We start from the raw sequence: 23560 nt of genomic DNA on the forward strand, positions 1-23560 counted from the left end.
TAATACAGCAAGTTTTAGCTTCTAGTGACTAAGATAAATGATCAGGTTCAACTTGTGAATTTACCTTTTGGATATTTGATGACTTTAGCAGGATCTTAAATGTACTGTCTGTGTTTTACTGAAATGAATAGTTCGACCTTTCACTGTAAGTAGACAAGCAGTTGACTTCCCCCCTCAAAAAAGTTACGCATTAGACCTTTAAATCTCCTATAGCATTGCTCGAGTGTTTCCCATGCACTCGGCAGTGAGAGCAGATCTGTGAGAACATTGCAGTGTTGTCTCAGTACTACAGTCACGTCTGATCCCCGTCTTTTGTGTGACAGTGTGTTGATCTTACTGTACGCTCTTCCACTCATTCAATTATATGGGTGGCTGCTTGCTTTGGTTTGCCGCTCCTATGTTCAACAATGCTTTTTTTATCCATGTTCACAATACTCTATATCTTTGCTTTTAGAGGAGCCGATGGCTTACACTCAATGCTGTCTAGAGCGTAGGCCTGTCATGATAATTATTATATCGACTTATTGCTCAATATATGAAAGCTGGAACACTATATTTTGGGCCTCAATATTTATTGTGAGGACTTTTTCTTTGCAAACGAGGAGATTCTGGGTATTTTTTGTTGAAATACGATAAGATTTGAGCTGTGGAGGGGTGAATATGTCCCTTTTACTGGTACATTCTGCTATTTATATGTTGCAGCTCATGTCTTTTATTGAAACATGGTTTACTGGGATTATCTTGCATTATTCAAATCTTATTTAATGGCATAATGTAGTTTCAGTATTAACGTTTATCACAATATTTTTTTATGTAGAAATGTATCATACTTCAAAAATTGCTGTCATGACAGATGTATTAGGGCGAGTAATCAGAATACTAGTTAAAGGCTTAAATTGATAAAAACAGAACTAGTTCATTTTAAACAGTTTGCAGTGGTCCAAAGTTATTCCTCACTCACCTTATGTATTCAGAGGAGCCTAATTATTCACCGTGATGAATTTATAAGCACTTTTGACATGTGTCAGAGACTAGTACCAAGCTTTGCCATAATGTTGACGCTAACAAGAATTAGTATGCTAATGCACACTACCTCATTAAAACACTATGATTAGATGCAGACAGTACACACCTTCACCTCAAGAGCTGCTTATACAATCTATTTGTACTGGAGCAAGAAAAGTTTTGCTCAAATACATGACCTTTAAGACACTAGCAACCCAGGTTCAGCTGTGATTGTAGCTTCTTAGTTAAACTATAAGAGCAGAGTGAAAGCTACACATTTGGAGCTAAACTTGAAAGTAATCCTGGACTAGACCAGAACTAAACCTATATCAAAACAAGATCCAACCTAGTCTACATCAGGACAAAAGTGTTCTGAAAACAGACTTTGTCTTAGTGAATGCCTCCTGCTTCAGTGGCATATGCACAACAGTGAGAGTGTGAACATATTTGTCCACCTTCACAGATTTCATGGTGTGAGCTCACAGCTGACGTGTAAATCCTGTAAAAGAGGAGGCAATTCACTCAAAGTATGGACACAATCCAGGGCTGTGTGACAAACAATGGCTTTTTCATAACAACATAAACATCTCACACAAATATTCCATTTTGTTCTGGTTCCCATTATCTTCTTGCTAATAGCCAACAACTTTTATTTAAAGTGCAAATGACAGCTTAGACTACTTATCTCATTGAAACATACCTTAAGAAACAGTATGTAGCCTGCGCTCTTACTGTTATAAAAGCAATGCCACAATCACAACTTAACCTGTGTTTCCAGTGTCTTAACCAACATATAGAGGACACATACACATTTTTCTCATTCTCAATATATGGACCCGGACCCTCCCTTCCCTCACCTGGCTGAATGCCTCAGTGCCTGGCTGGGGTGGCTCCCATCCTGCTGTGGGTGGGCCCCTCTCTGTCCCTTAGTTGAGTGGACTCTGGCCCTATAGGCTTGAACTCTATCTGCAAATGGATGCACATTAGTCCTGAACATCTGCACCCTGTCTGTCCATGGGAGTGGATCTCTCCTTCACTGTGGTTCTCCTTGAGGTTTCTCTTTTTCCCACTATTTTTTTTTTTTAAGTTTTTCCTTGCCGAGTAGGAGGGTCTAAGGACAGGGGATGTCCTGGCACAGTTATTGATTTGCTTGTTTTCTGTTGATTAATTTGCTTGTGTGTTTCTTTTTCATTTTTGATTTTCTAACTTTCTGTTGGTTAAATCAGTTCTCATGTTCTGCCCTAAGAGGCAACAGCTGTTGTGATTTTGGTCTTTACAAAAATGTATTGAATTGAATATATGACTGCAGGTGCTGGGGTTTAAGTAGTGATAATTCAGATCAGAGACTCCTTTTAGGTTTAAACCAACTGTATTTCAGCAATGAAACTGGCAACACAAATGTGAGACTCATGTGAGGCTCATTCTGTGTTTGAACATATGAGGAACAGGAACCCATTCTTCAAATCCTGTCCCTGTTGCCAGGTGTTTGTAATCAGATACACATGGCCAGGGATGCACCGAGCCAGTGTTTTCAGTTCCAATATTCACTCCGATATCAACCAATACCAGTGTAAGGCCCCAAAACAGCATACATTTTCTTTAAAAAAAAACAACCCTAAAACTAAATAAGACAGAACTGCTCCAAATGTGTTATGCAGCTGTTATTTGTCCCTCAAATAACTACTGAAAAGCTTTGCAATGAATAAAAATTCAAACATTATGAGACTTTCTGAGCAGACTATACAAAGAGTAAATAGTCTTATTACTTCAATTTACATGATATCTCTGCTAACATACTTACATACATAACATACATAACACACTTTTCTAATCCTGTGATCTGCAGCACAGGCAGATGGACATGCACTGTACTAATACCCATGTGTGAATACATGCTCTATTTAGTATTTTTTAAATCCTTAAAATAATGTAAATGTGTTTATAATGTTATTGACGGGTGATTTTAACAAGTCAGGCCCGTCTGATCTGAGCAGTGAAATCTAAAGAAGAAAAAAACAACCCAAAAAATGAATTTGCATGTCCAGCCAAGATATCGACTGAACCGATACGTGTGAGCCGATCGAGCAAAATTTTCAATATCAGTGCCGATATCCAATATCAGTATCGGACTAGGGTGTCCCTACACCTGGCTGGAGTTAGGGCAGTCCTGTGTAATGTCACATAGTACTTTAAATTGCAGCGGCCACTGAAGGCAGGTATTTTTGACCAGAAAGCATCAAATCTCCCTAGTTTGCCCTGAAGTTGCCAAAAATCACTAGGAACAGTAGATAATGCTATTAAAGTAATATCTACAGTTTAGTAGCGGAAAAGAAGAGGATTTAATCTTTAGTTCCATTGTAAAATCTAAATCTTACATCCAGTTCTTTTAAGGCTGATAGCAGATCCATGTTTGACCGTCCAGTTCTGCTCCATTCTCCACACACCAGGACTGTGCTGCTGTAGCTTTAAATGTGCCAATCTCATCATGTTCACATTTCACGCTGCTTACACTCCTCATCCCACACTGAATCCACACAGTATCATAGACTTATTGTTTCTGAATAACACAAGGCAGTATCATGGGTAATAGGGCTGGGAATCACAGGTCCCTCACGATTCAATACAATACATGGGTCACAATACAATAATATCACGATTTTGAGATACATTTGATAATCCATATCCTGCACATGATATATCACTATTTTCAAGCACCAAATATATTTTTACAATGTTATTTCTTAATAAAACTACTAGCTACACAAACAAAGTACAAAATGCATACATTTTAAAGATCCTGCATGTGATTAATTTAATTGAATGTATTCTTGTCACAATAAATGCTCTTTGCATCATGTATCGTATGGTAAAAGATGCTATATAAGAAATACATTGAAAGTATAATATACATTCTATTCATTTTATATAGCATTTTGTTGTGTTTCAATTAATATGCCTGCAGAAACCCCTGACAGTGTCTCCTCGTTTCATCCAATCAGGCTCAGTGTTACTAAGAATTATGGAAAACAAACTGCCTGACGCTATCTAAAACATTGTCATGGTGCATTTTCAGGGGTCATGGCTCCATCCACTATGGCTTGCATTCACTTTCTACTGAAAAAACGTTGCCCCTCTCTCTGTAACTGCTGCTGTCAGGCTCATAATTTTGGTCTTAAAATGTCCGTATTAACCCGCTGTATATGATCCTTGTATGTTTATTCCATTATTGTGTCCATAAATCAAGAAATGAACATTAATAACAGACAAATCAGGCAGCTTATTTCCCTGAGGTTGCTCCTGGGGAAATAAGCTGTGGGTAACATAACACTCCCTTGATCCTCTTGTTTATAAAGTCTATGCACATGACACTATCCCAGACAGTTGTTTCTGAGTCATGGTGCAATATCACAGTGGCAGAAAGGACTAAGTGGGCGGGCCTAAAAGTTCAAGCTAAAACATGTTGCTGGCTTAAAATCAGGTACAGATACTTTAATCATCATAACAGTGCCTATGTCCAATGTATTGAATTGTATTGAAGTTGTCTTTCTCTAAATAAGTATGTAAAATATACCACTTCCTCCCGTCTCCTTCTTTCTCCTTCCCTTCTGTCTCCTCATCTCTCCACCAAACAGCACTCAACTGGAACCACTGTCTCAAATACCCTAAAACAATATATAGAAACAATAATAAAAATATATATTTCTGTCCTTTCCCTTTTGTATGTTATGTAATGTGTGTACTATGTGTCTTCTTGGTATTGTCTTGTTAAAAAAAAATCCATCTCCACTCCTCCACTCTCTGGATGATGGCAATTAAACCCTCAGCACTGATTGGAGCTTGAAGATGAAGAAAGAAGAGCTTTTCTAATCAAAAACTGTCACAAACAGAGACCTGAGATGACACGACGACTAAACGGACAAATGGACTCTGATTAGAACCCAATATTTATGGAGACGTTATCAGTTCACACATCTACTTCTTTTATGCTACTAAACTGTGTATATGGTGTTTTCATAGCATTATCTACCATTCCTTTTTTTTTTTTTTTGGGGGGGGGGGGGGTAATTTTAGGTTTACAGCTTTCTGATCAAACACTGCCTCTACTGCAATTTTAAGTACTTGGTGATATCACACAGGACTGCCCTGATTCCAGCCAAGTGTTTCTGATTACAATCACCTGGAGTTTGAAGTGTGGATACCTTTTAGACCAATCACAGTGTCCCTCATACCTCCAGACCCCGCCCCTCCTCTCCCCCACTTTAGTAGCTCTGGTTGAAATGCGGTGGTGGCCTTTTAGGTGTTTCTGCTGTTTTGAGGCTAATGCTAACCCTCCCGCTGAAAACAATTTTATGCTATGTTGCTTATGTTGTTTGTTGTTGTTTTTTTCTGGTCTGTATGCAATTTTAAGAGCTTTCTGAATCATTTTTACTGTTTGAGTTTTAAATCATTGGATATGTTTACATGCACGGCAAAAATATGATCCTTATCTGATTTCTGGAGTTATCAGATTATTGAGATGTCATGTAAACAGGGCCATCTGTAATCTGATTTCCTTCTGATTGTTTACACCTGTGCAGGTTTTGACAAGGAAATTGCGCACAAAGCGGCAAACTCATGTGACAAAAACAAAAATGAAAAAGAAAACGTTGATATATATTAAAAAAAAATGTATTCTATTTTGTCGTCCAAATACAACAGTTACTCTAAAAACCCACTAAGTAACCAAGGTGTTTTTGATGATCAGATTTCTCTTGGGCACGCAACAGTGGGTACATTTACGTAGACAGTAAACATCTGATGCCTAGAATAATCCGATAACGCAATATTTAGATCTGATTTTTGGTGTGTTTACAGCACAAGAGTAATCTGATCAGCCAAAACACCTGGTGACACGTGTCAGTAAGTCGATTTTTAGAGTAATGGTCGTATTTGAAAGAGAAAGCACAATGAAGCATCAATTTTACCAACCAAAAAAAATGATGCTCTTTCTTTTGCTTCCATTTCCATTTTACTCAGTAGTCAAAATGTCAAAAATATCAGTTCCATATATTGGCAAGATACTTCATTTATCGCAATATCCCCAATACTTAGACACTTCTTTTTGTATATTTCAGGTGTGTTTTAGGTGTGTCTAGGTTTAGGATAGAACTCTTTCAATCATTCAAGAGCTCATATTACTCTATTTAGCTCATATTACTGTTATAATGTTGTTTCCTTATCACAAACATACCGGGAGTTGTGTTTTGTTTCATTCACATATGTTTAACACGTAAACCCTGCATAATCAGGCCGCGTTGTTTGATCAAACGGAAGACATTCTTTTCTACCTTGTGATGTTATTTGGTAATACAAGAAGTGCTCCAGTGTGTTTTTAAACCCCTTACATCTTCACTAGAATCATTTGGATGATTTCAGCTCTGGAATTGCCCATTTCTACTGAGCAAAAGGTAAAAGGTAGCTGTTAAACTATTGAAAACTACCACTACATGATATCACAAGGTGGAACAGAGCATTTTGAGCTTTAGAGATGTGGACAGACTAATAATAAAGAGTTACTCAGATATGTGTGAATGAAACAAAACACAACCCCAGGTATGTTTTTGAGGAGGTTACGACATTATAACATGACTTAAAGCTCACAATAATATAGGACCCTTAACATTTTCAGTTTCATTTTTATTTTTGCCGCATTATTTTGCCCTTTTATTGCATAATTTCCCTTGTCAGAGCCAGAACAGGTGTGAACAATCAGAAAATCCACAAATCAGATTATTTCAGTAATCTGATAACGCCAGAAATCAGATAAGGATACTAATTTAGGTGATTTCAATATTAGGTTATGTAAACGATCATAGTTATTCTAGTTATGATTGTTACTGGCTATATCTGCTAATCTCTTGATGGTTAAATCTGCCTGTTTGCCCGCGCCTTGTTGTTCCTCTTGTGTTGCCCTGCATGATGCCTTCTGAATCGCTGACCTCTCTCCTCTCCTTCTCTCCCTTTATCCCGCTTTTCTCGACCTACAGGAGATGGCCAGTATCCAGGTAAGGGCCTCGTCTTTGTTTATCATCACCAAATAGGTTGCATTTATGTGACGTAACCGTAGAATCTCTAGTTTAAACTGAGCTGGAGGACAGGTCAGAATTCTATGGTGGGATTTGCTGTTAAACTGTTGATCTTATGGTTAATATCTCTGTAATTACTGAACCTATTCACGTGAAATAAAATTGGCACAAAACGGAGCACCTCCTGTCAGTATAAACAAACAAAAGTGAAATAATTTCTTCAGAATTGCATCAGAAAATGGTGCCATTATAGTATTTGGAAGGAATTCAACCCGATTTCTTAAAAAAACAGATAAGTTCCAACATTTGTGCATCATAAGTTTGAATATTTCCTTCAAAAACAGTGAATGTCCCATAGAGTTATAAAGTCTCCTGCCCTCCATCTGAAATCATGACATCAAATTCTGCAACATGAACATCACATATATGGTCCATGGTCACACACATTTACAACAAAAACAACCATAAATTAAACTGCCTGAGCTGTAAAGTGTATTTTCTTGATTTGAGATTGAGACAGTGGTGAAAGAAGTACTCAATTGTGTTACTTAAGTAGAAGAGCAGATACCAAAGCAAAGCAAGTAGTAAAAGTAAAAGTACGACATGAAAAAATCTATTGCAGTAAGTATTAAAGCACCTGTTTAAAAATGTACTTAAAGATTACAAATAAGTACTATGTGATTTTGAGATCTATTAAAGCTTCAAATGTAGTGATTTTGACACAGATTTGCACTGAATTTTGTCAGTTGATTTGACATTTTTTTTCCTAGTTGTTTTCATTTGTATATTTTTGTTTGCTCTGACTAAGGACGTGTTAAAAATGAACCCTCTGCCTTTTTAGTAGGTCTCAAACTCTAATAAAAAAAAAAAGATTTTGCTTTTCAGTCCTGTTTAAAAATTTAGTGTAGTAGTAAGTACGGATACCGTTTCTCATATGTAGTAAAGTAAAAGTAAAAAGTATCCACTTTAAAATGTACTCAAGTAAAGTAAAGATAACTAAAACTTTACTACTTTTTATATAATTTCTCATTCAACCTTTATCTGATTTAAAAATGTACGTATATAAATATTTTTTATTATTGTTGACTGGTCGAGTACTAAAATAATCGTTAGCTGCAGATTTCATTGGGATTGGTTTGATAGTGACTATGGTTTTTGTCCACTTAGTTTCTATAGCGACAATTTGAAAGTTAAGTGAAATATACTGTCAAGGAATTAAAAAAAAAAAATGCACTACTAAAATCTACTCAAATCAACAATTCAACAACAATTCAAGTCATTTTAATCTATTTATGGCTGTTCTTGTTTAGTTTTTCTCACAATACCACACTGCATAAATGGAACGTCTACATTTAAATGGCTTAAATTAATATTTGATTTCATTTCAGTGAGGTTTTAGTCTTGAAGATTGCTTTACCTCATGGACCTAGATTATTCACTTCACAAGATGTTTTGCAAGTCATGATGGAAAAAAAAATATACTGACAGAATTTGGAGATTGAACATTTGCAAAGTACATCATCTTGAAAGAAATGTCAATAAGGAAATTACATAATCTGGACAAGACTTTTTTATTTTTTACTATGCAAGATGCTCCATATTTTGCAGAATCATAGACCATAGTATTGTCTTGTCTTGTGTTTAATTGTGCCTCATGTACTAAACGTCTTTACTAACCATATTAATCTTATTTGGTTGTCTGTTTTGTTTTAGAATCTTGTTTTAGTTTTTGATTTCCTATAGATAGCTAAATATGTAAAAATCTTAGTGTAGGCCGCAAGTGGCTGTACACATTTTTATTTATTTATTTTTATTTATTTATTTATTTATTTTATTTTTTATGTAATAACAGGTAAAAAGCCAAAACTGTTAAATTTTCCTTGTGCAGACATATAGTATAAGGATCAAAATTAGACATCTGCGTGCTGTCTGCATCTAATTATAAAGCAGTTTAGTGTCTGCAAACCAGGTAGCAATAGAGTAGATGTTGTTAGCATTACTGTGACTCCAATGTGTCCTCTGAAAGTTGTGAAAAGTGCTTATGAACTCATCGGCGTGAATAATTAGGATGTTCAGAATGCATTAGGTAAGTGAAGAATTACATTGGAACACTGCACACTGTTTAAAATGAACAAGCTTATGGTAATATTGCAAAACGGTTATTGATATTTGAGGAAAAACTAGAACTGCAGTGGTCCAGAGTTACTCCTCACTTACCTTATGCATTCAGAACATCCTAATCATTCACAGTGATGGGTTTATAAGCACATGTCACTCACATAGAGACCAGAGCGGAGTTTTGCCTTCACAGTACTTTCTGATTCCCTGACAAGAAAAAAAAAACAAAACCTGGAGCAAGACACATTTTGCTCAAATACATGGACCAAAAAATCTGTTAAGTATTCAAAACATGTAGTTGTAAATGCAGTAGTCAAGTATTGTTCCCTGGTTTGTCATTCTCAGTCTTAAAATAGAACTTAGAGCGTTGTCACATGGCCAGTGTGCAGCTGTGTGTCATCTGTTTGATAGTGCAGGTTTACTTTGCCTGTCAATGCCCTCCAGTCAAACACCAGTCTCTTATCCGTGTGTGCACAGAGCCACACGTGCACGCTCCTGTCCACGTGCACGCCCATGTCACCGTCTCATGCACGACCGTGTCCATGTGCGTGCCCATGTCAACAGCATGTGCACACTTTTTTTTTTTTTTTTTTTTGGAGGTAAAGAGGGGGTGTTATGCTAAATCTACTTTTTTGAGCTTTCTACAATGTCAACAACAGTCTTAGAACTTCAACAAAAGCACATCTGAAGTGGTCATAGCATTTTCAAAACAATAAAAGGAAACATGGTGATTTAAATCTGTTAAGTGTTAGCAATATCCCATAGAAGTATAATACGTGGTGTTTAAGGGTTCAGTGTATTCAACGCATACTGTCATTGATCTTCTTTTTTCCAGCATCATGGCTCTAACAATTCTAAAAAAAATCCAAGTTCAAAATAAAATCCAGAAAAAAAAAATAAAAAAATAAAATAAAATAAAATAAATTGTTTTAAATTCACAAACTTGGAATTCGCTTTGGTGATATAATGCAACATAAAACAATGAAAAAGTATAACTGATGACAAAACAAGTGATAAAATAAGCTAATAAATGTCTTTCTTCTTGCAAGTATAACTAAAGGTGCAGTCTGTAACTTTTCTGGCGAAGGATCTACTCCAAGATATTACTGTGCCTGGTCTAAAGGAAAAGTAATTGGCATTTATTGGTATAATTGGCATTTATCTTATCAATATTTACGATGATGTCACCAGACCAAGTTACAGGTCAGAGCTGTGGAGAGATGACCCTGATCACAGTAAAAATGCAAGGTGTACAAAGTATTTTTTTTTTTATAGACATACGTAGATATATGCTAGATAGATAGTTAGATTTAATGTCATTCCGTCAAATATTCCAAGCAAAGCAATAACATCTACTTAAAGACCAGAAAAGTTACAGTCCCCCTTTAAGATTTTTTTTTCTTTTGCTTTGGTTTCAATATTTTCCATAGTTTCAAGATTGCTAGTAAAGTTTATTTTTTACTACATAGAACACAGAGAGGATACCAGTCAGCACCATGGAAGTATAATGAGATCTGGAAGATGAACCAAAGATGGTGTTGTGTTGTTTTCAATCGGCTGTGCTCATTGGGACGAAATGCCTCCCCCAAAAAATTCTCCAGTATTACTTCCTGAATACTGGCCTAGGGTCGCCCACCCACGTGACAACAGAGACATGCACCACGTGACCAGTTCAACAATCAGAGCTATAGCTGCTGGAGTGGAGCTAGCGTGGGCTCAGAGCGTGGTTAGGTTACATTCTTCAAAGCTAACATTAGGCACTTTGTGAATAAAAAAAATATGTAAAGTTCATGTTGTGAAAATACAGAAGAATCCTACAAAACCCGACCTTTGTAAAAGCTATGGATGCCCTGTCAACTGAACACGAACAGTTTGACTTCACAAAAAATGTATGGAGCTCTGAGAAAATTCTTTTGGGTCAGAGCTCCTGGGAGATGCAGTACCTGGAGCAGCCACTAGTCAATCCTCCATAGGGACCGAGGGGCTGCTATTATAGATCCATGGTCAGGCACACAGAGCTAATATCACTGTATGATAGGTCAGTATGTTATATTTATGATGCCAGGCTGAAGAGAGTAAAGGATTAATACAGTGATTATTATGTAATCACAGCTATAAAACAATACTGAATGTAATTAGATTTTACACTTGCCCTGTCTGTGCAGAGGGACATAAAAAGCTATTATGACATATTTACTCTCACCAGACCAGGCTGAGTGGTTATGATGAGACTTGGCAAAATTACTAATATGCAAATTTTTCAGTGTGTAGGGAAAACACAGTAAAATAATGGAACTTTTTTGCAGAATAATCAGCATAATAAAAGAAATACAAGATGATTAGATGAATAAATAGATGTCCATGTGAGAAAAGCATATAGTATTATTGTAATCAAAAACCAAAACATCATATGCTTTGAAGGCCAATTGTACCTATATCTCACTTAACACATTAACTTAGGATGACATTTTTAAAAGCCAAAAATGATAGCTCACTCGCATTTTTTTGCTCCAATTTTGTCTTTTTTGTCCTTCAGCCCCACTCCACTTACTTTTAGGAGCCATTTCATTATGTGATGACACTGATGCAATGTTAAAGCACAAAGCTTTTATCCCTTTGTTTCAAGTGCATGCGGTGTGCTTCGAATTAATTGAAAAAATACAAATAAATTGATGAGGCCACTGCAGTTCTGTCTGAGGATATGCCCCCCCTAGTGGTTGTAGCCCTAAATAACTGTGACAGTGAGATCAGGCTTTGACAATGTTTTTGGTCACCATGCACTGACACACGAACACTGTTGGAGCTATTGGGTTAAAATTGTTTTCTTTGCTCACACAGTCAAGAACATGGCCCACTGTGTTAAAAATGTGTTACGAAGTGAATGGGCCTGTTTCACAAAGGAGATTCAATTAACTCTGGGTTTAAGAGTTAATTGAGGGTTAATCTCCCCTGAGGCAGACAACTCAGACTTTTCTGTTTGGCTTAAAAAAACTCATAGATAGTAAACCTTGAAGTTAGCAGAGGACAGGAAGGCTTTATCAATAGATCCCAGAAAAGAAATTTCACAGTGGCGACAGTAACAGTGTGTTTTACCATTTTTAACTAATCTAATATGTTGAGAGCTGTGTAGCTCATTGAGTTTTTATGTATCCTACATAACTCAAAAATTTAAAGTGTAAATGAATTAAGTAATCTAATGATGCACTTCCCAGCACACTTTAGAGCAGAAGGGGATGAAACAAATATTTGAATAAAATAAGTGTAAAGTACAAATACATACAGATCAAATCCTAATCATGAATACAAGAATACAATCAAACTCTTGTTATGCCTAATAAAGTGCACCTGGTCCATCTGCGACTGGCCAATCAGAGCTCTCCTTCATGAGCAGATTCTGGTTAAACTCAGGCTTAGAGGAATAAAGCCTGCTCTGAATCAGGTTAGTGAGTTACCATGGTGACTGACTCACAAAAAACCCCCCATAAAAGTATAAATAATTAATTTGTGAGTACTTCCATATCATCAAGTATCATATTTAAAACACTACACCAGGGCTAACAAAATAAACTGATGACAGCAAATCCGGGGCTACTTCAAAGAATAAACTATTAACATTCAGAGCCCTCATCCCAGATTTTACCATAACCTTAATTTGAACTTGACCGGGACTAATTCGGGTGCAAGCAAGAGCTAAACCTTGTGTAGAGTACTAAAACTGGACCCCTGAGTACCAAAACAAAACCTTGTGTATATTTCCTTATGGACTCTAGTTATTACCAAATTCAGCATATTGTCTGTGGTTTACCTCACATTACGTTTCTTGGAGCGAGTGACCCTTTTGACCCCTTGTTCCGGGCATTTTGGTTTGGAACATGTTAAAAGGACTTACAGAACTTTTTAGGCAGCTCTGGGCATAGCTTCAGACCACACAAGTTCCTCCGTGGGTGTTTAGAGTGCACATACAAACTCCACTTCAAAATTTATTTTTTTTTCACTGGCAAAATGTAGAACCAAGTTGCCATGTAGTGAGTAAAAAACTTGAAAGAGCCGACCCTGTGGAGTATAATATCTATTCCTAATGCTGAATTATTAATGTCCAATGTAATGTATGGTATTTATACATTTTTAGTGTGAAAATAAACAGATTTTTTTCCCAAGTGATTGGAAAAATACTTACTGATTTATTCATACTGTCCAAAAGAATATTATGTGACCAATTCAAGGTTTTTTTCTTTTTTTTTTTGTGACCTTTAGTTGATTTGATGTAGTGTGCGCAGTATAGGCAGTGCGCCGAGAGCATCCATCTGCTTTCTTTCGTGAAATCATAGGTCTCCATCGAGGGAGGACAGAGAATTCAACTTATAACTACAATATATTTTACTCAACAAGACCCACTTTGTCGCCTCTCCAGATTCTTGCACATTTTCACAAAGTAGATTTTGATCAGCGCGCAATGAAATGACGCTATTGTGCAAACGGTCTTAACATCCGCACAAACTCACTATTTTGTTGGTTTCGCTTTTTGGTATAGGTTATTATGTTAGTAAAGTTGCTGCGAAGGACAGGTACACTGTAGAGATTTTAAAATAAATACATGGCACAGTATGAGTAAACAAAATTGCAAAAAGTGACCCTGAAATGCAATCGCACCACTGCAACTACCCAGTTTTATATCCTGCCCCATGGAGCACATCTTCACCGAATGACAAAAGTGGAAGAGCAGGTGGGCGGGGTTTAAGTCTTTATGAGAATATTTCCAGATGGGCTACTGGCTGATAGCAGAGGATACATCACGGACTGCGATGTTTTGCTGATTTGGCCTCAAAAAGTATCAAAGAAAAGCTACCAATAATCAATAAACATGCAAGAAATAAGAGTGGTGACAAATTTATTTAGATTCCCTGATGAATGTAGATCATGTCAGAAAACAGGATCCTCCCTAATGGTATTTCAACCTCATTGTCCACTCCATTGGCTGATTTCAACTAGTAGAGCGACTGAGTAACATATTCTGAAATGTGATTCTTGTATTAGTTTGTCAGTTCATATTTCAGTCTTTTTATCTATTCATCAAGATGTTTTATGTTTTAAAATGTGAACTTTGAACAGAATCATATCTTGAAAAACGAGTGTCTGCTTGTTCTGTGTGCAGTGGTGAGCCAGAACCTGGTGACGGACAATGTGTCGGTGGTGGAGGGGGAGGTAGCCATCATCAGCTGCAGAGTCAAGAACAACGACGACTCTGTGATCCAGCTGCTCAACCCCAACAGACAGACCATCTACTTCAGGGACGTGCGACGTGAGTACATCTCTGCACCATCACACTACTTTGTCCAATCACAGGGTCTTAGTCACCTTATTAAAAAGAGGAAAAAAAGCTGAACTTACTTAGTCTGACCAGAGCACAAGACAAGTTTGTGATAAAATGTCTGGTTCATCCAAGACAAGCACTTGACTGAAAGGTTTTAAGAAGACTCCCTGCACTGTCTCAGTTAGAATATGAGGGACCGGAATGAATAAAAGTGAACCGAGAGTGAGACAGTTTGTAGAAAGCTTCTTAAAACCTTTCAGTCAAGTTGTTTATTCATGTTCCCTATTGTCCATTAAGTGATTGGATCTGTGGTTGCAGAGTTGTTTGTGCCAACATCCACCGTCCTCTTCCAGTAATCCAGTATATCAGTGGAATGGGAAAGGGTCTGAGTAGTCTGCTTTTGTATCACAAGATCCTGGGTTCGATTCCCAGGCTCTCTGTATGAAGTTTGTATGTTCTCCTTGTGCCTGTATGTAGCTTCCCTCCAGGTGCTCCAATTTCCCCTACCAATAAAAACATGGACAATAGCCTCTCCGTCAGGGCCAAGACTTCAAATTCCAAATCTCAGTGGGACTTTCTTGGTTTAAAAAAAAAGAATAAAAGACTCAAAATTTATGTCAGTCTGGATGAGCAGTGGCTTTCCATATCTTCCCATATCTCTAAGAACATTCATCCTTAAATAAAACCACTCTCCTCTGCCTGAATACAGTATATCATGATAAACGATAATATTGAAACTATTTTATGCCTTTGACACAATAAAAATAAAATATAAATAATAAATACATATAAATAAAAATAGCTTTAGCTCCAAAATATTAGCTGAGTGATCCAATAATTAATCTTGATCTCTAAATCTTACAGTATTACATAAAATATACCAGAAACTTCCCCACTATTGCAACAAAAATATACCCTTGATAAATGTTCCCAAAATATATTGTTCAAGCTATCATATACTAAACGATAAGTTGATATAGTAATTATCATGACAGACCTATGTGGGCCTTACACTTCAAGTCTATAAATTCAGTGAACATTGACTTTTGAACCTGTCCTTCTGATTGCTCTGTAGTTCCTCTGTATAATTTGTACCTTCTCCTGTGCAGCTCTAAAGGATGCGCGGTTCCAGCTGGTGAACTTCTCAGAGAACGAGCTGCGAGTGTCTTTGTCCAACGTATCTCTCTCAGACGAGGGGCGCTACGTGTGCCAACTGTACACGGACCCACCACAGGAGGCCTACGCCGACCTCACAGTGCTGGGTATGCACAGGACATCCACTGTTCCATATAACACCACATAACAACGAGGACATCTGTGCTTCATTCCAGTGAGAGCTGATGTATATGTCCCCACAAGCTAATAGAGATGTACTACATAGCATTCCATAGAGAGGTAAAAGTAGGTGGGGCACGATAAGGTCAATATCAGTATAGTATGTCAGTGTTTTTTGGGAAATTAATTGAATAAGTGTGTTTTAAGGACACATTATGCAACATTTTGCACCATTTTTTGAGCTTTTAACCATGTTACAACATTGTTACCTCATCAAAACAACCTGGACTTGTATTTATCTTCATTCACCTTTATTCCAGTAATCCTCTGTAAAAAGATCTTTGCCTCAGAGTCTTAAAGAATATGTTGTTTAAATTTGACCAGGATTGTTGCATCATATGTAGAAATATCTGCTAATTGTCTGCTAAATTTATTTATTTATTCAATTCCACCAGGTGGGTCAATTGAGAACAACTTCTCATTTACAATGACGACCTGGAATGTCTAATGTCTAAATGTCCATAAATCAGACTTGTTCATTACAACTGCCTGTTTACATTAGCATGTCAGGGCATGTTTGTTATTAACTAAGATAATTTTTCCCCATGGTAATTCCCTCTGCTGCCAGTACATCCCAGTATGAGTGGAGTCCTTTAAGACAAAGCAGCAGCAAAACATGCGCCTAATAACCCAAAGGTTTAGAGTTTGATCTCGACCACTGAAGATTTTTAGTGTCAATAAGTGTTGCCTCCTCTGGTGTATGAATGTTCAAATAGTAAATAATATAAAAAATTAAGGTTTATTACATAATGCTAATTATTATATGTTTTTATTACATGAGGAAGTATTTGTATAATCATCACATAATGCTGTTGTACAGTGTGAGAGAGAAAAGCCAAAAATCTCAAAATCAAAGACTGAAAACCTAGACCTTGTTTTGAACAAAATGTATTTAAATGTATGAATTATTGGTACCACTTTATAATAATGACACCCTGAAGTATGAACAAAGACGATGCAGAAATAGTTTATTAAGCATGATTCAGACTTAGTAACTTCAGTGCAGTTATTATAATGTGGCATCAGTGCATTTGAGTCAAGCTTCAACACTCGTTTATTTCTAACCGTCACTGACTTTACGTGGACAGGTTCCTCTTATAACATATATTTTTCCTGTCTTTTTGTCTGTGGGTGTCAGTCCCTCCCAGTAACCCGATCATCGAGAGCCGGGACGAGGTGCTGAATGAAGGCAATGAGACGGAGCTGACGTGCTCCGCCCTGAGCAGTAAACCTGCCGCTTCCATCAGGTGGAAGAAGGGCAACAAGGAACTAGCAGGTCAGAGCACACAGAGGATCAGCATAAGCCTATATCTTTATTTGATTTTAATTTATGATTTTTTAAAGATTTTGTGGTTGCTTTTTTTTAAATGCATTATCCTTTATTCTTTTTATTCTTGTTAAGATAAATAAGAAACTGAGAAAATATAATCTGTTCATTTTACATTTTACATTTTCTTGGGTAATGACTAATACAGACACTACTTTCTTCATCCCATCAGGAAAATTGTTACACAGAATCACGCTTCATGGTGCTAATGCAAACAGTTGTTTCTGTGTCATGGTGCAATGGGTGGGTCTAGTGACCACTGATGCCCACTACTTTTCAAGGTGCATTGTGGGAAATTTTAAGTGCACTACTTTTTCCATGGCCATTCGGACACCTCTAAAAATGGTGTGACCCCTAAATACTGCCCTAAGTCAGGAATAGTGTGGACATTCGGACACGGATAGTCTATTTTTCTCACTTCTCACTTCTATAAAACATCTGGAAACAAATTAACAAATGAATTAGAATTTCTTGTATACAGGTTACAGTTATTTTTAATTGTAGAAGACAGTAGTGTATGAAAAATTTGCAGTTTTTTTTTTTTTTTTTTCTTAATACACCATTAACAGTGAGAAAAAGGTTTGAAATCTCTGCATCAACACTTAAGGGATGGTATGTAGAATTTGTATTTAAAATGTTATAAACATGACTATCAAGTCCCCAGATACGAGGTACACATGTTTAAATCAATTATAGCTTTGGTCATGTCGATTTATTCTTAATTACAAAATCATGATGGTCAAGTTGTTGATGTTACAATTTGGCATTTTTGTTCACAAACCTATTATCATCTTGCATTACTGTGCATGCAACTTTGAAATAATAAAGTAAATTATATCCCCATGGAGCCAAGTAGGTTGCTGACCTGCCTCCAGAAAGGTTACTTTGTGCTCCTTTTTTGTTTCTTTTTTTAAATGCATTGTCCTCAAAATGAGTCCCAAAAAGTTACTGTGTCCTCTGCTGGCACCAGTGAGTAATTTAGTATAATCTGAGACAAAATATAGGAAAAACAGATCGATTGTGAATTAAAAAGCTGCATTTTCAGCACCTTTCTAAAATTTTGTTCATAAATCTACAATAAACCCAATGAGCAAGTGAAGTTAATGTGGCAAAAAGTGGACACAAGTTGGATTTACATTGGCCCATATGACAACCCTCACCTTTAATAGTTATTTAAGAGAGGCTGATAACTACCTACAGTATATTGATCCACTGTGGGTTATTTAAGTCAAAATAAGTCTTCCAAGCTGACACTGGAGCCAATATTCAGTATTTCAGGCTAATATATGGAGTCAACCAAGGTCTATTCTCTGCTATTTTCACTTCATCATTTGCTTGTCCTCTGCAGGGTGAAATAGCAATGTGTAATCAATAAAAGAAAATCTGTAAAAACTGGCAACCCAGTGACAGCCTGCTCAGGTTGCAGAAGTAAATTCTCAATTCATTTTTCCCATAGACTAATATCCATAACGGGGATGTTTTAAGTCCATAAAGGTGGTTTAAAATGCAAGATCCAGTGATATGCTATAATAACTTTACTGTTTATAAAGGTTCAAAAACAGATTTTAAATAAAATTATAGATCTTGTGGTCATTAGTTACCACAAGCCAGCTTTCTAACTTTGAATATACATTTTTTCAGAAAGTCTATGAGAAAAATTAATGGGAAATTTAACTCTGGAACCGAGGGGTGGACGGTCACTGTTGAGCTCCATTGAGGCTCATTCTGCTTTCTGATTGGATGATTGTCTTGAGGGCCAAAACACCAAATTATAACATAAACAATATCCATTATGTCCAGTGTTTTTGTAACAAAGAATAGATCAGAATTACATGAGTTAAAGCTATATCTGATTTGAACACGTTTACCTTATGTCTGGGGCACAGTAATGGCATGTTTATGGAATTTAAAATCTAAATCTTACATAGTTCCTTTTATAATTCTATTTGAAATGTGGTTGTGGGTGGAGTTCAGAGGTTTAATCCTGCTTTAATGCTTCTGTGTGTGTTTAAAATGTGAACACAATCCAACGATTAAAATATAAATCTATTCTCAGCCATAATGCTTGTCTGTCAAATCACAATAAGATTTTTCTTTTACCAAAATCATTTAAGCCAAGTAGGAAAATGTGTGGAGAGAAAGTGTATTTATAAGAATAGCTAGAGAGATAATTGGTTGAGAGGTCAAGGAAGTGGGATGTGATTGGCTGGCGGGGATTAAATGTAGGCTCAACAGTTAACGTGGTCAGAAGCATCGAAAATCAGACACTAATCAATACTAACTACTAAGTCACATTCACAGGACAGGAATGAAGCATTACCAGAACAAGTATAAGACCACATAGACTAGTATACGCCCACGGACCACTATGGAACCTACCTATATTCCTTAGTATCGAAATCGAGTTTGAAATTTTAGTAACGTGACAACACTACTCAACACATCCTGATCACCAGCCAATAATAAGTCGACTCTATTTGCAATAACTCCTCCACAAAATGAGTCACGCATTTGTCCATAATGGTTTTCAGCTCATTTCTGCAGCAGTTTTCAGTGTATTTCACGAGGTCATAGTTCAAAGTCAGAAGATTTTTTTTTATTTTATTTTATTTTTTTACTTTGAAAGAGTGTAATCTTCCAACAGCCTTCAATCCGTTATCATTTTCTTAAAGTTGGTGAAGTTGCTGAAAGATTCTTTTAACAGTTTCTCTCTGTGGATTCAAGGCCCTTAAAATGAATCTCTTTCTTTTAATTCATTGAGGTTCAACTGAAAAACCCTTAGCTTTTCGACTGTTTGAAAACCTTCAAGGCTTCAAGAAACTCAATATTTTTACTTTAACATTTGAACTGGATGCTAATGAGTATTGGAGTAGTAGGCAGTTTATTTAATGGCCCTATATTATGCAAAAAAGTGAACAAATATTACAATAAAATGATTTTCAAATTAAATACAATTTCATTTTTTGCTAAAATGGGACAATGATGATATTGCTTTGACTTTAGCAAAAGAGACCTGGACGAATGAGGGTCTACACAGACATTGCTTTGACTTCGGATCATATATTTTATCTATACTATTTACTATATTTTTTTTTAACACATTGGTTGTTATCTTTGTTCTTCCCATCAGGCAAACCCAAAGTGGAGCTGACGTACGACCGCATGTACACCGTGACGAGCCGGCTCACGTTCACAGTCAGTAAAGAGGACGATGGTGTGCCCGTGGTCTGTATCGTTGACCATCCTGCCGTCAAAGACTTCCAGGCACAGAGACATCTAGAAGTACAATGTAAGTCTCTGGTGTCAATTCAGCTTATGTTTGTAGAACCCAAACGCACAGCAGCAGTCGCCTCGCAGGGATAACTAAAAAATACAAAAATAGAGGTAAAAGAGAAACCTTGAGGAGAACCACTGTGAAGGAGAGATACGTGGACGGGCGGACTACACAAGGACTGAGCCAGGATGGAACCAAGACTGAATCAGGACTAAACAAGACTGAAACAGGACTGAAACAGGACTAAAACTGGACTAAAACTGGGCTATACCAGGACTAAAACAGGACTATACCAGGACTATACCAGGACTATACCAGGACTATACCAGGACCAAACCAGGACCAAACCAGGACTAAACCAGGACTAAAATAGGACTAAAACAGGACTACACCAGGACCAAACCAGGACTACATCAGGGCTAAAACAGGACTACACCAGGACTATACCAGGACTACAACAGGACTAAACCAGCAGTAAAACAGGACTAAAATAGCATTAAAGAGAAAGAAAGAGAAAGGTAGGAAGGAAGAAAGAGAAAGAAATATAAAAAGTAGAGAGGAAGGAAGGATGAAAGAGAAAAAGAAAAAGAAAGAAAATGGAGGAGAGAAAAGAAGGAAAGAAGAAAGACCGAAAGAAAGAGAGAAAGGAAGATAGAAAGAAAGAAAGGAAAAAAGAAAGCAAAAGGAAGGAAAAAAGAGAAAGTAAGAAACAAAGAAAACAAGGAGCACTGCTCTACTGTTGCTAGTTCTCCTTTAAGGTCAGTGGGCTGCCAGGAGATAGATGGTGCTTTCCTGAGTGCTTTTATGAGGCGGGGGTGCAATAAAACAAATAATTGGGTTAACATAATGATAACGGCCCTGTGTTGAGCTCAGCTCTGTTTCACCGCACAGAAGAGGCTGTTTGTGGGGAGTCTCCATTCAGTCATGTGCAGAGGCCTGAGCACTTCCAGGAGATCATTACACCACACACAAGTCACTCATATTTACAGCAGCAACGTGACAAGACTCTAACAGGAGCGGAGGAAGTACAATGGGGCAAATACATGTGATGGGACGTAATGAAGTTACTTTAGAGAAGACGTGTTATGCTTTTTGGGGTATTTAGTATGAAACTTTAACATGTATGGATCATCATTTTACATTTTGTTGATTGTAAACTGTGATATTGTTTTGAAACAGCTTCACAAAAGAAACAGGTCCATTGACTTATTGGTTAAAACTGATTGGTCCCGCATCTCCATTGTAAAATTTCATGCAGCAAGCAGCGGAATTTAGTTTTTATTGTTGACCATATGAGAAAAATAGATTAGAAAATGAAATATCCCATAGGATCTCTGAGGAAAGCACTAAACATGAGGTGAGAGAAATGTCATTTTATTCAAAATAATGGATGACCAATGAGCTCCTTTGTTTCACATGTGTCACTGAACTAAACAAATCTCATTCTAGACTTGCAACAGGACTGAGATGAAAAGGTTAGCTGGTATACATGCAGCAGTTGTTTGTTCCTATTCCCTGTAAGGCAAGAGTGTATTCAATCTTCATGCCAAGATGATTGAATAAAACATTAGATTTCTGTCCTGTATAAAGGAACATCTCTCAAACCAAGATACAAACAGACTTTGATAGCACCAGCCCAAGTCAATGGCATGGTAACAATAGTACATTTCTGGTTCAGAAGAATGCCATGGCTGAGATTGTCAATGCGCCCCGCTGTCAAAACTCGTCAACAAAGCGTTTGATTTGTTTGTCCAACATATTGTGCTTTTCAAAACAACTCCTATTTCGGCTTTCTATCTGCTCACTATCTGTGAGATTTTGACACATCTCCCAGACAGCTCATTGTTTTTGGTTGGTACTCCGCAGGGGTCACTACTTGTCCCCTCTTTGTTCCTATTTGTATCATCTCTGTTGTCTATTGTATGTAGTGACATGAAATGTAAAGCAAAGCATAGACAATTTAAAGATGCTGTACTTGATGTTTACTGGCCCAGAGTTGTTCCTCACTTGACTTATGCATTCTGAACATCCTAATTTTTCACTGTGATGAGTTTATAATTACTTTTCACAACTTTCAGATCACAGGTCACTGTAAAGCAACAAGTAGCACTAACACACACTTCCTTATTTTTAAACAATAAAAAGCTTCATAATTAGATGCAGACAGTTTGCAGCTTATTTTGACCTCAAGAGCTGCTTATACAGTATGTATGTACTGGAGTTTTGCTCAAATACATGGACAAAAATTGGATACATGGGCTTTAAAAAGATTTGTTTTTGTTCTTTTTCTTGCAGACAAGCCTGAAGTGAAGATTGTGGTGGAGTTTCCTCAGGGTTTGACCAGAGAAGGAGAGAACCTGGAGCTCACATGTCAAGCTAAAGGCAAACCAGAGTAAGTGAAACACTCTCACTGTATATACTCTACGTCTAGTCCTATTAGGTGCATTAGGTCATAATCATGTTAAATTGTTTAAATCATATTATAAATTATGGAAATATAGTGAAAACTGTGTTGCAATGTGGCCTGGCTAACTTCCATCAGGCAGCTCATGCAAACAACAATTACACCTATTTATCATAATTGCAGTCATTTTTATCACCACACTTCTTTTACTCATGTCTTTGTCTAGGCCTCAGAGAGTAAAGTGGGTCAAAGTTGACGATGACGTTCCCTCCCACGCAGTCATCACTGGAGGAGACCTGTACATCGAGAACTTGAACAAGTCGTACAATGGGACATACCGCTGTGTGGCCGCCAACGCAGTGGGAGAGTCCTATGACGACTACATCCTCTATGTATATGGTACATTTACACAGTTCAGATATATTCTAGCCTAACCCCTAGGACAGTTGGTTATTTTCACATCCTACAAAGTGACAGAGATGCCGACATTATTTAGTTAATTGATAACCATGATTATTCAGATCACAATATAATCATATGTATTAAAAAAAATAATTGCACTAATTTTAGATTAAAAAAAGCTATTTGAAGGCGCTGTACCAGTTTTTTTTTACTGTCTTAAAAACGTGAAAAACAGAACTAATTCATTTTAAATTAAAATTTCTCACTTACTTTACACATTCTGAGCATCCTAATTATTCACCATGATGAGTTATATGCC

The 23560-nt window shown here is 36.9% G+C and overlaps 1 protein-coding gene across 2 annotated transcripts in view; it reads left to right on the forward strand.

Annotated features, from left to right (window-relative positions):
• The window catches only part of cadm1a (cell adhesion molecule 1a), a 183604-nt gene that overhangs the window by 145594 nt on the left and 14450 nt on the right, over positions 1-23560 (forward strand). The window contains exons 2-8 of one of the 2 annotated variants that reach the window (XM_033978598.2): positions 7032-7049; positions 14341-14487; positions 15609-15761; positions 16973-17110; positions 20292-20450; positions 22731-22827; positions 23066-23238. In XM_033978598.2, the coding sequence (XP_033834489.1) occupies positions 7032-7049; positions 14341-14487; positions 15609-15761; positions 16973-17110; positions 20292-20450; positions 22731-22827; positions 23066-23238 (885 nt within the window). The remainder of the gene's footprint in view (positions 1-7031; positions 7050-14340; positions 14488-15608; positions 15762-16972; positions 17111-20291; positions 20451-22730; positions 22828-23065; positions 23239-23560) is intronic. The other variant, XM_033978597.2, reaches the window with a different exon arrangement.

The sequence above is a fragment of the Periophthalmus magnuspinnatus genome, chromosome 14 (genome assembly GCF_009829125.3).
Source record: "Periophthalmus magnuspinnatus isolate fPerMag1 chromosome 14, fPerMag1.2.pri, whole genome shotgun sequence".
NCBI lineage: Eukaryota > Metazoa > Chordata > Actinopteri > Gobiiformes > Gobiidae > Periophthalmus > Periophthalmus magnuspinnatus.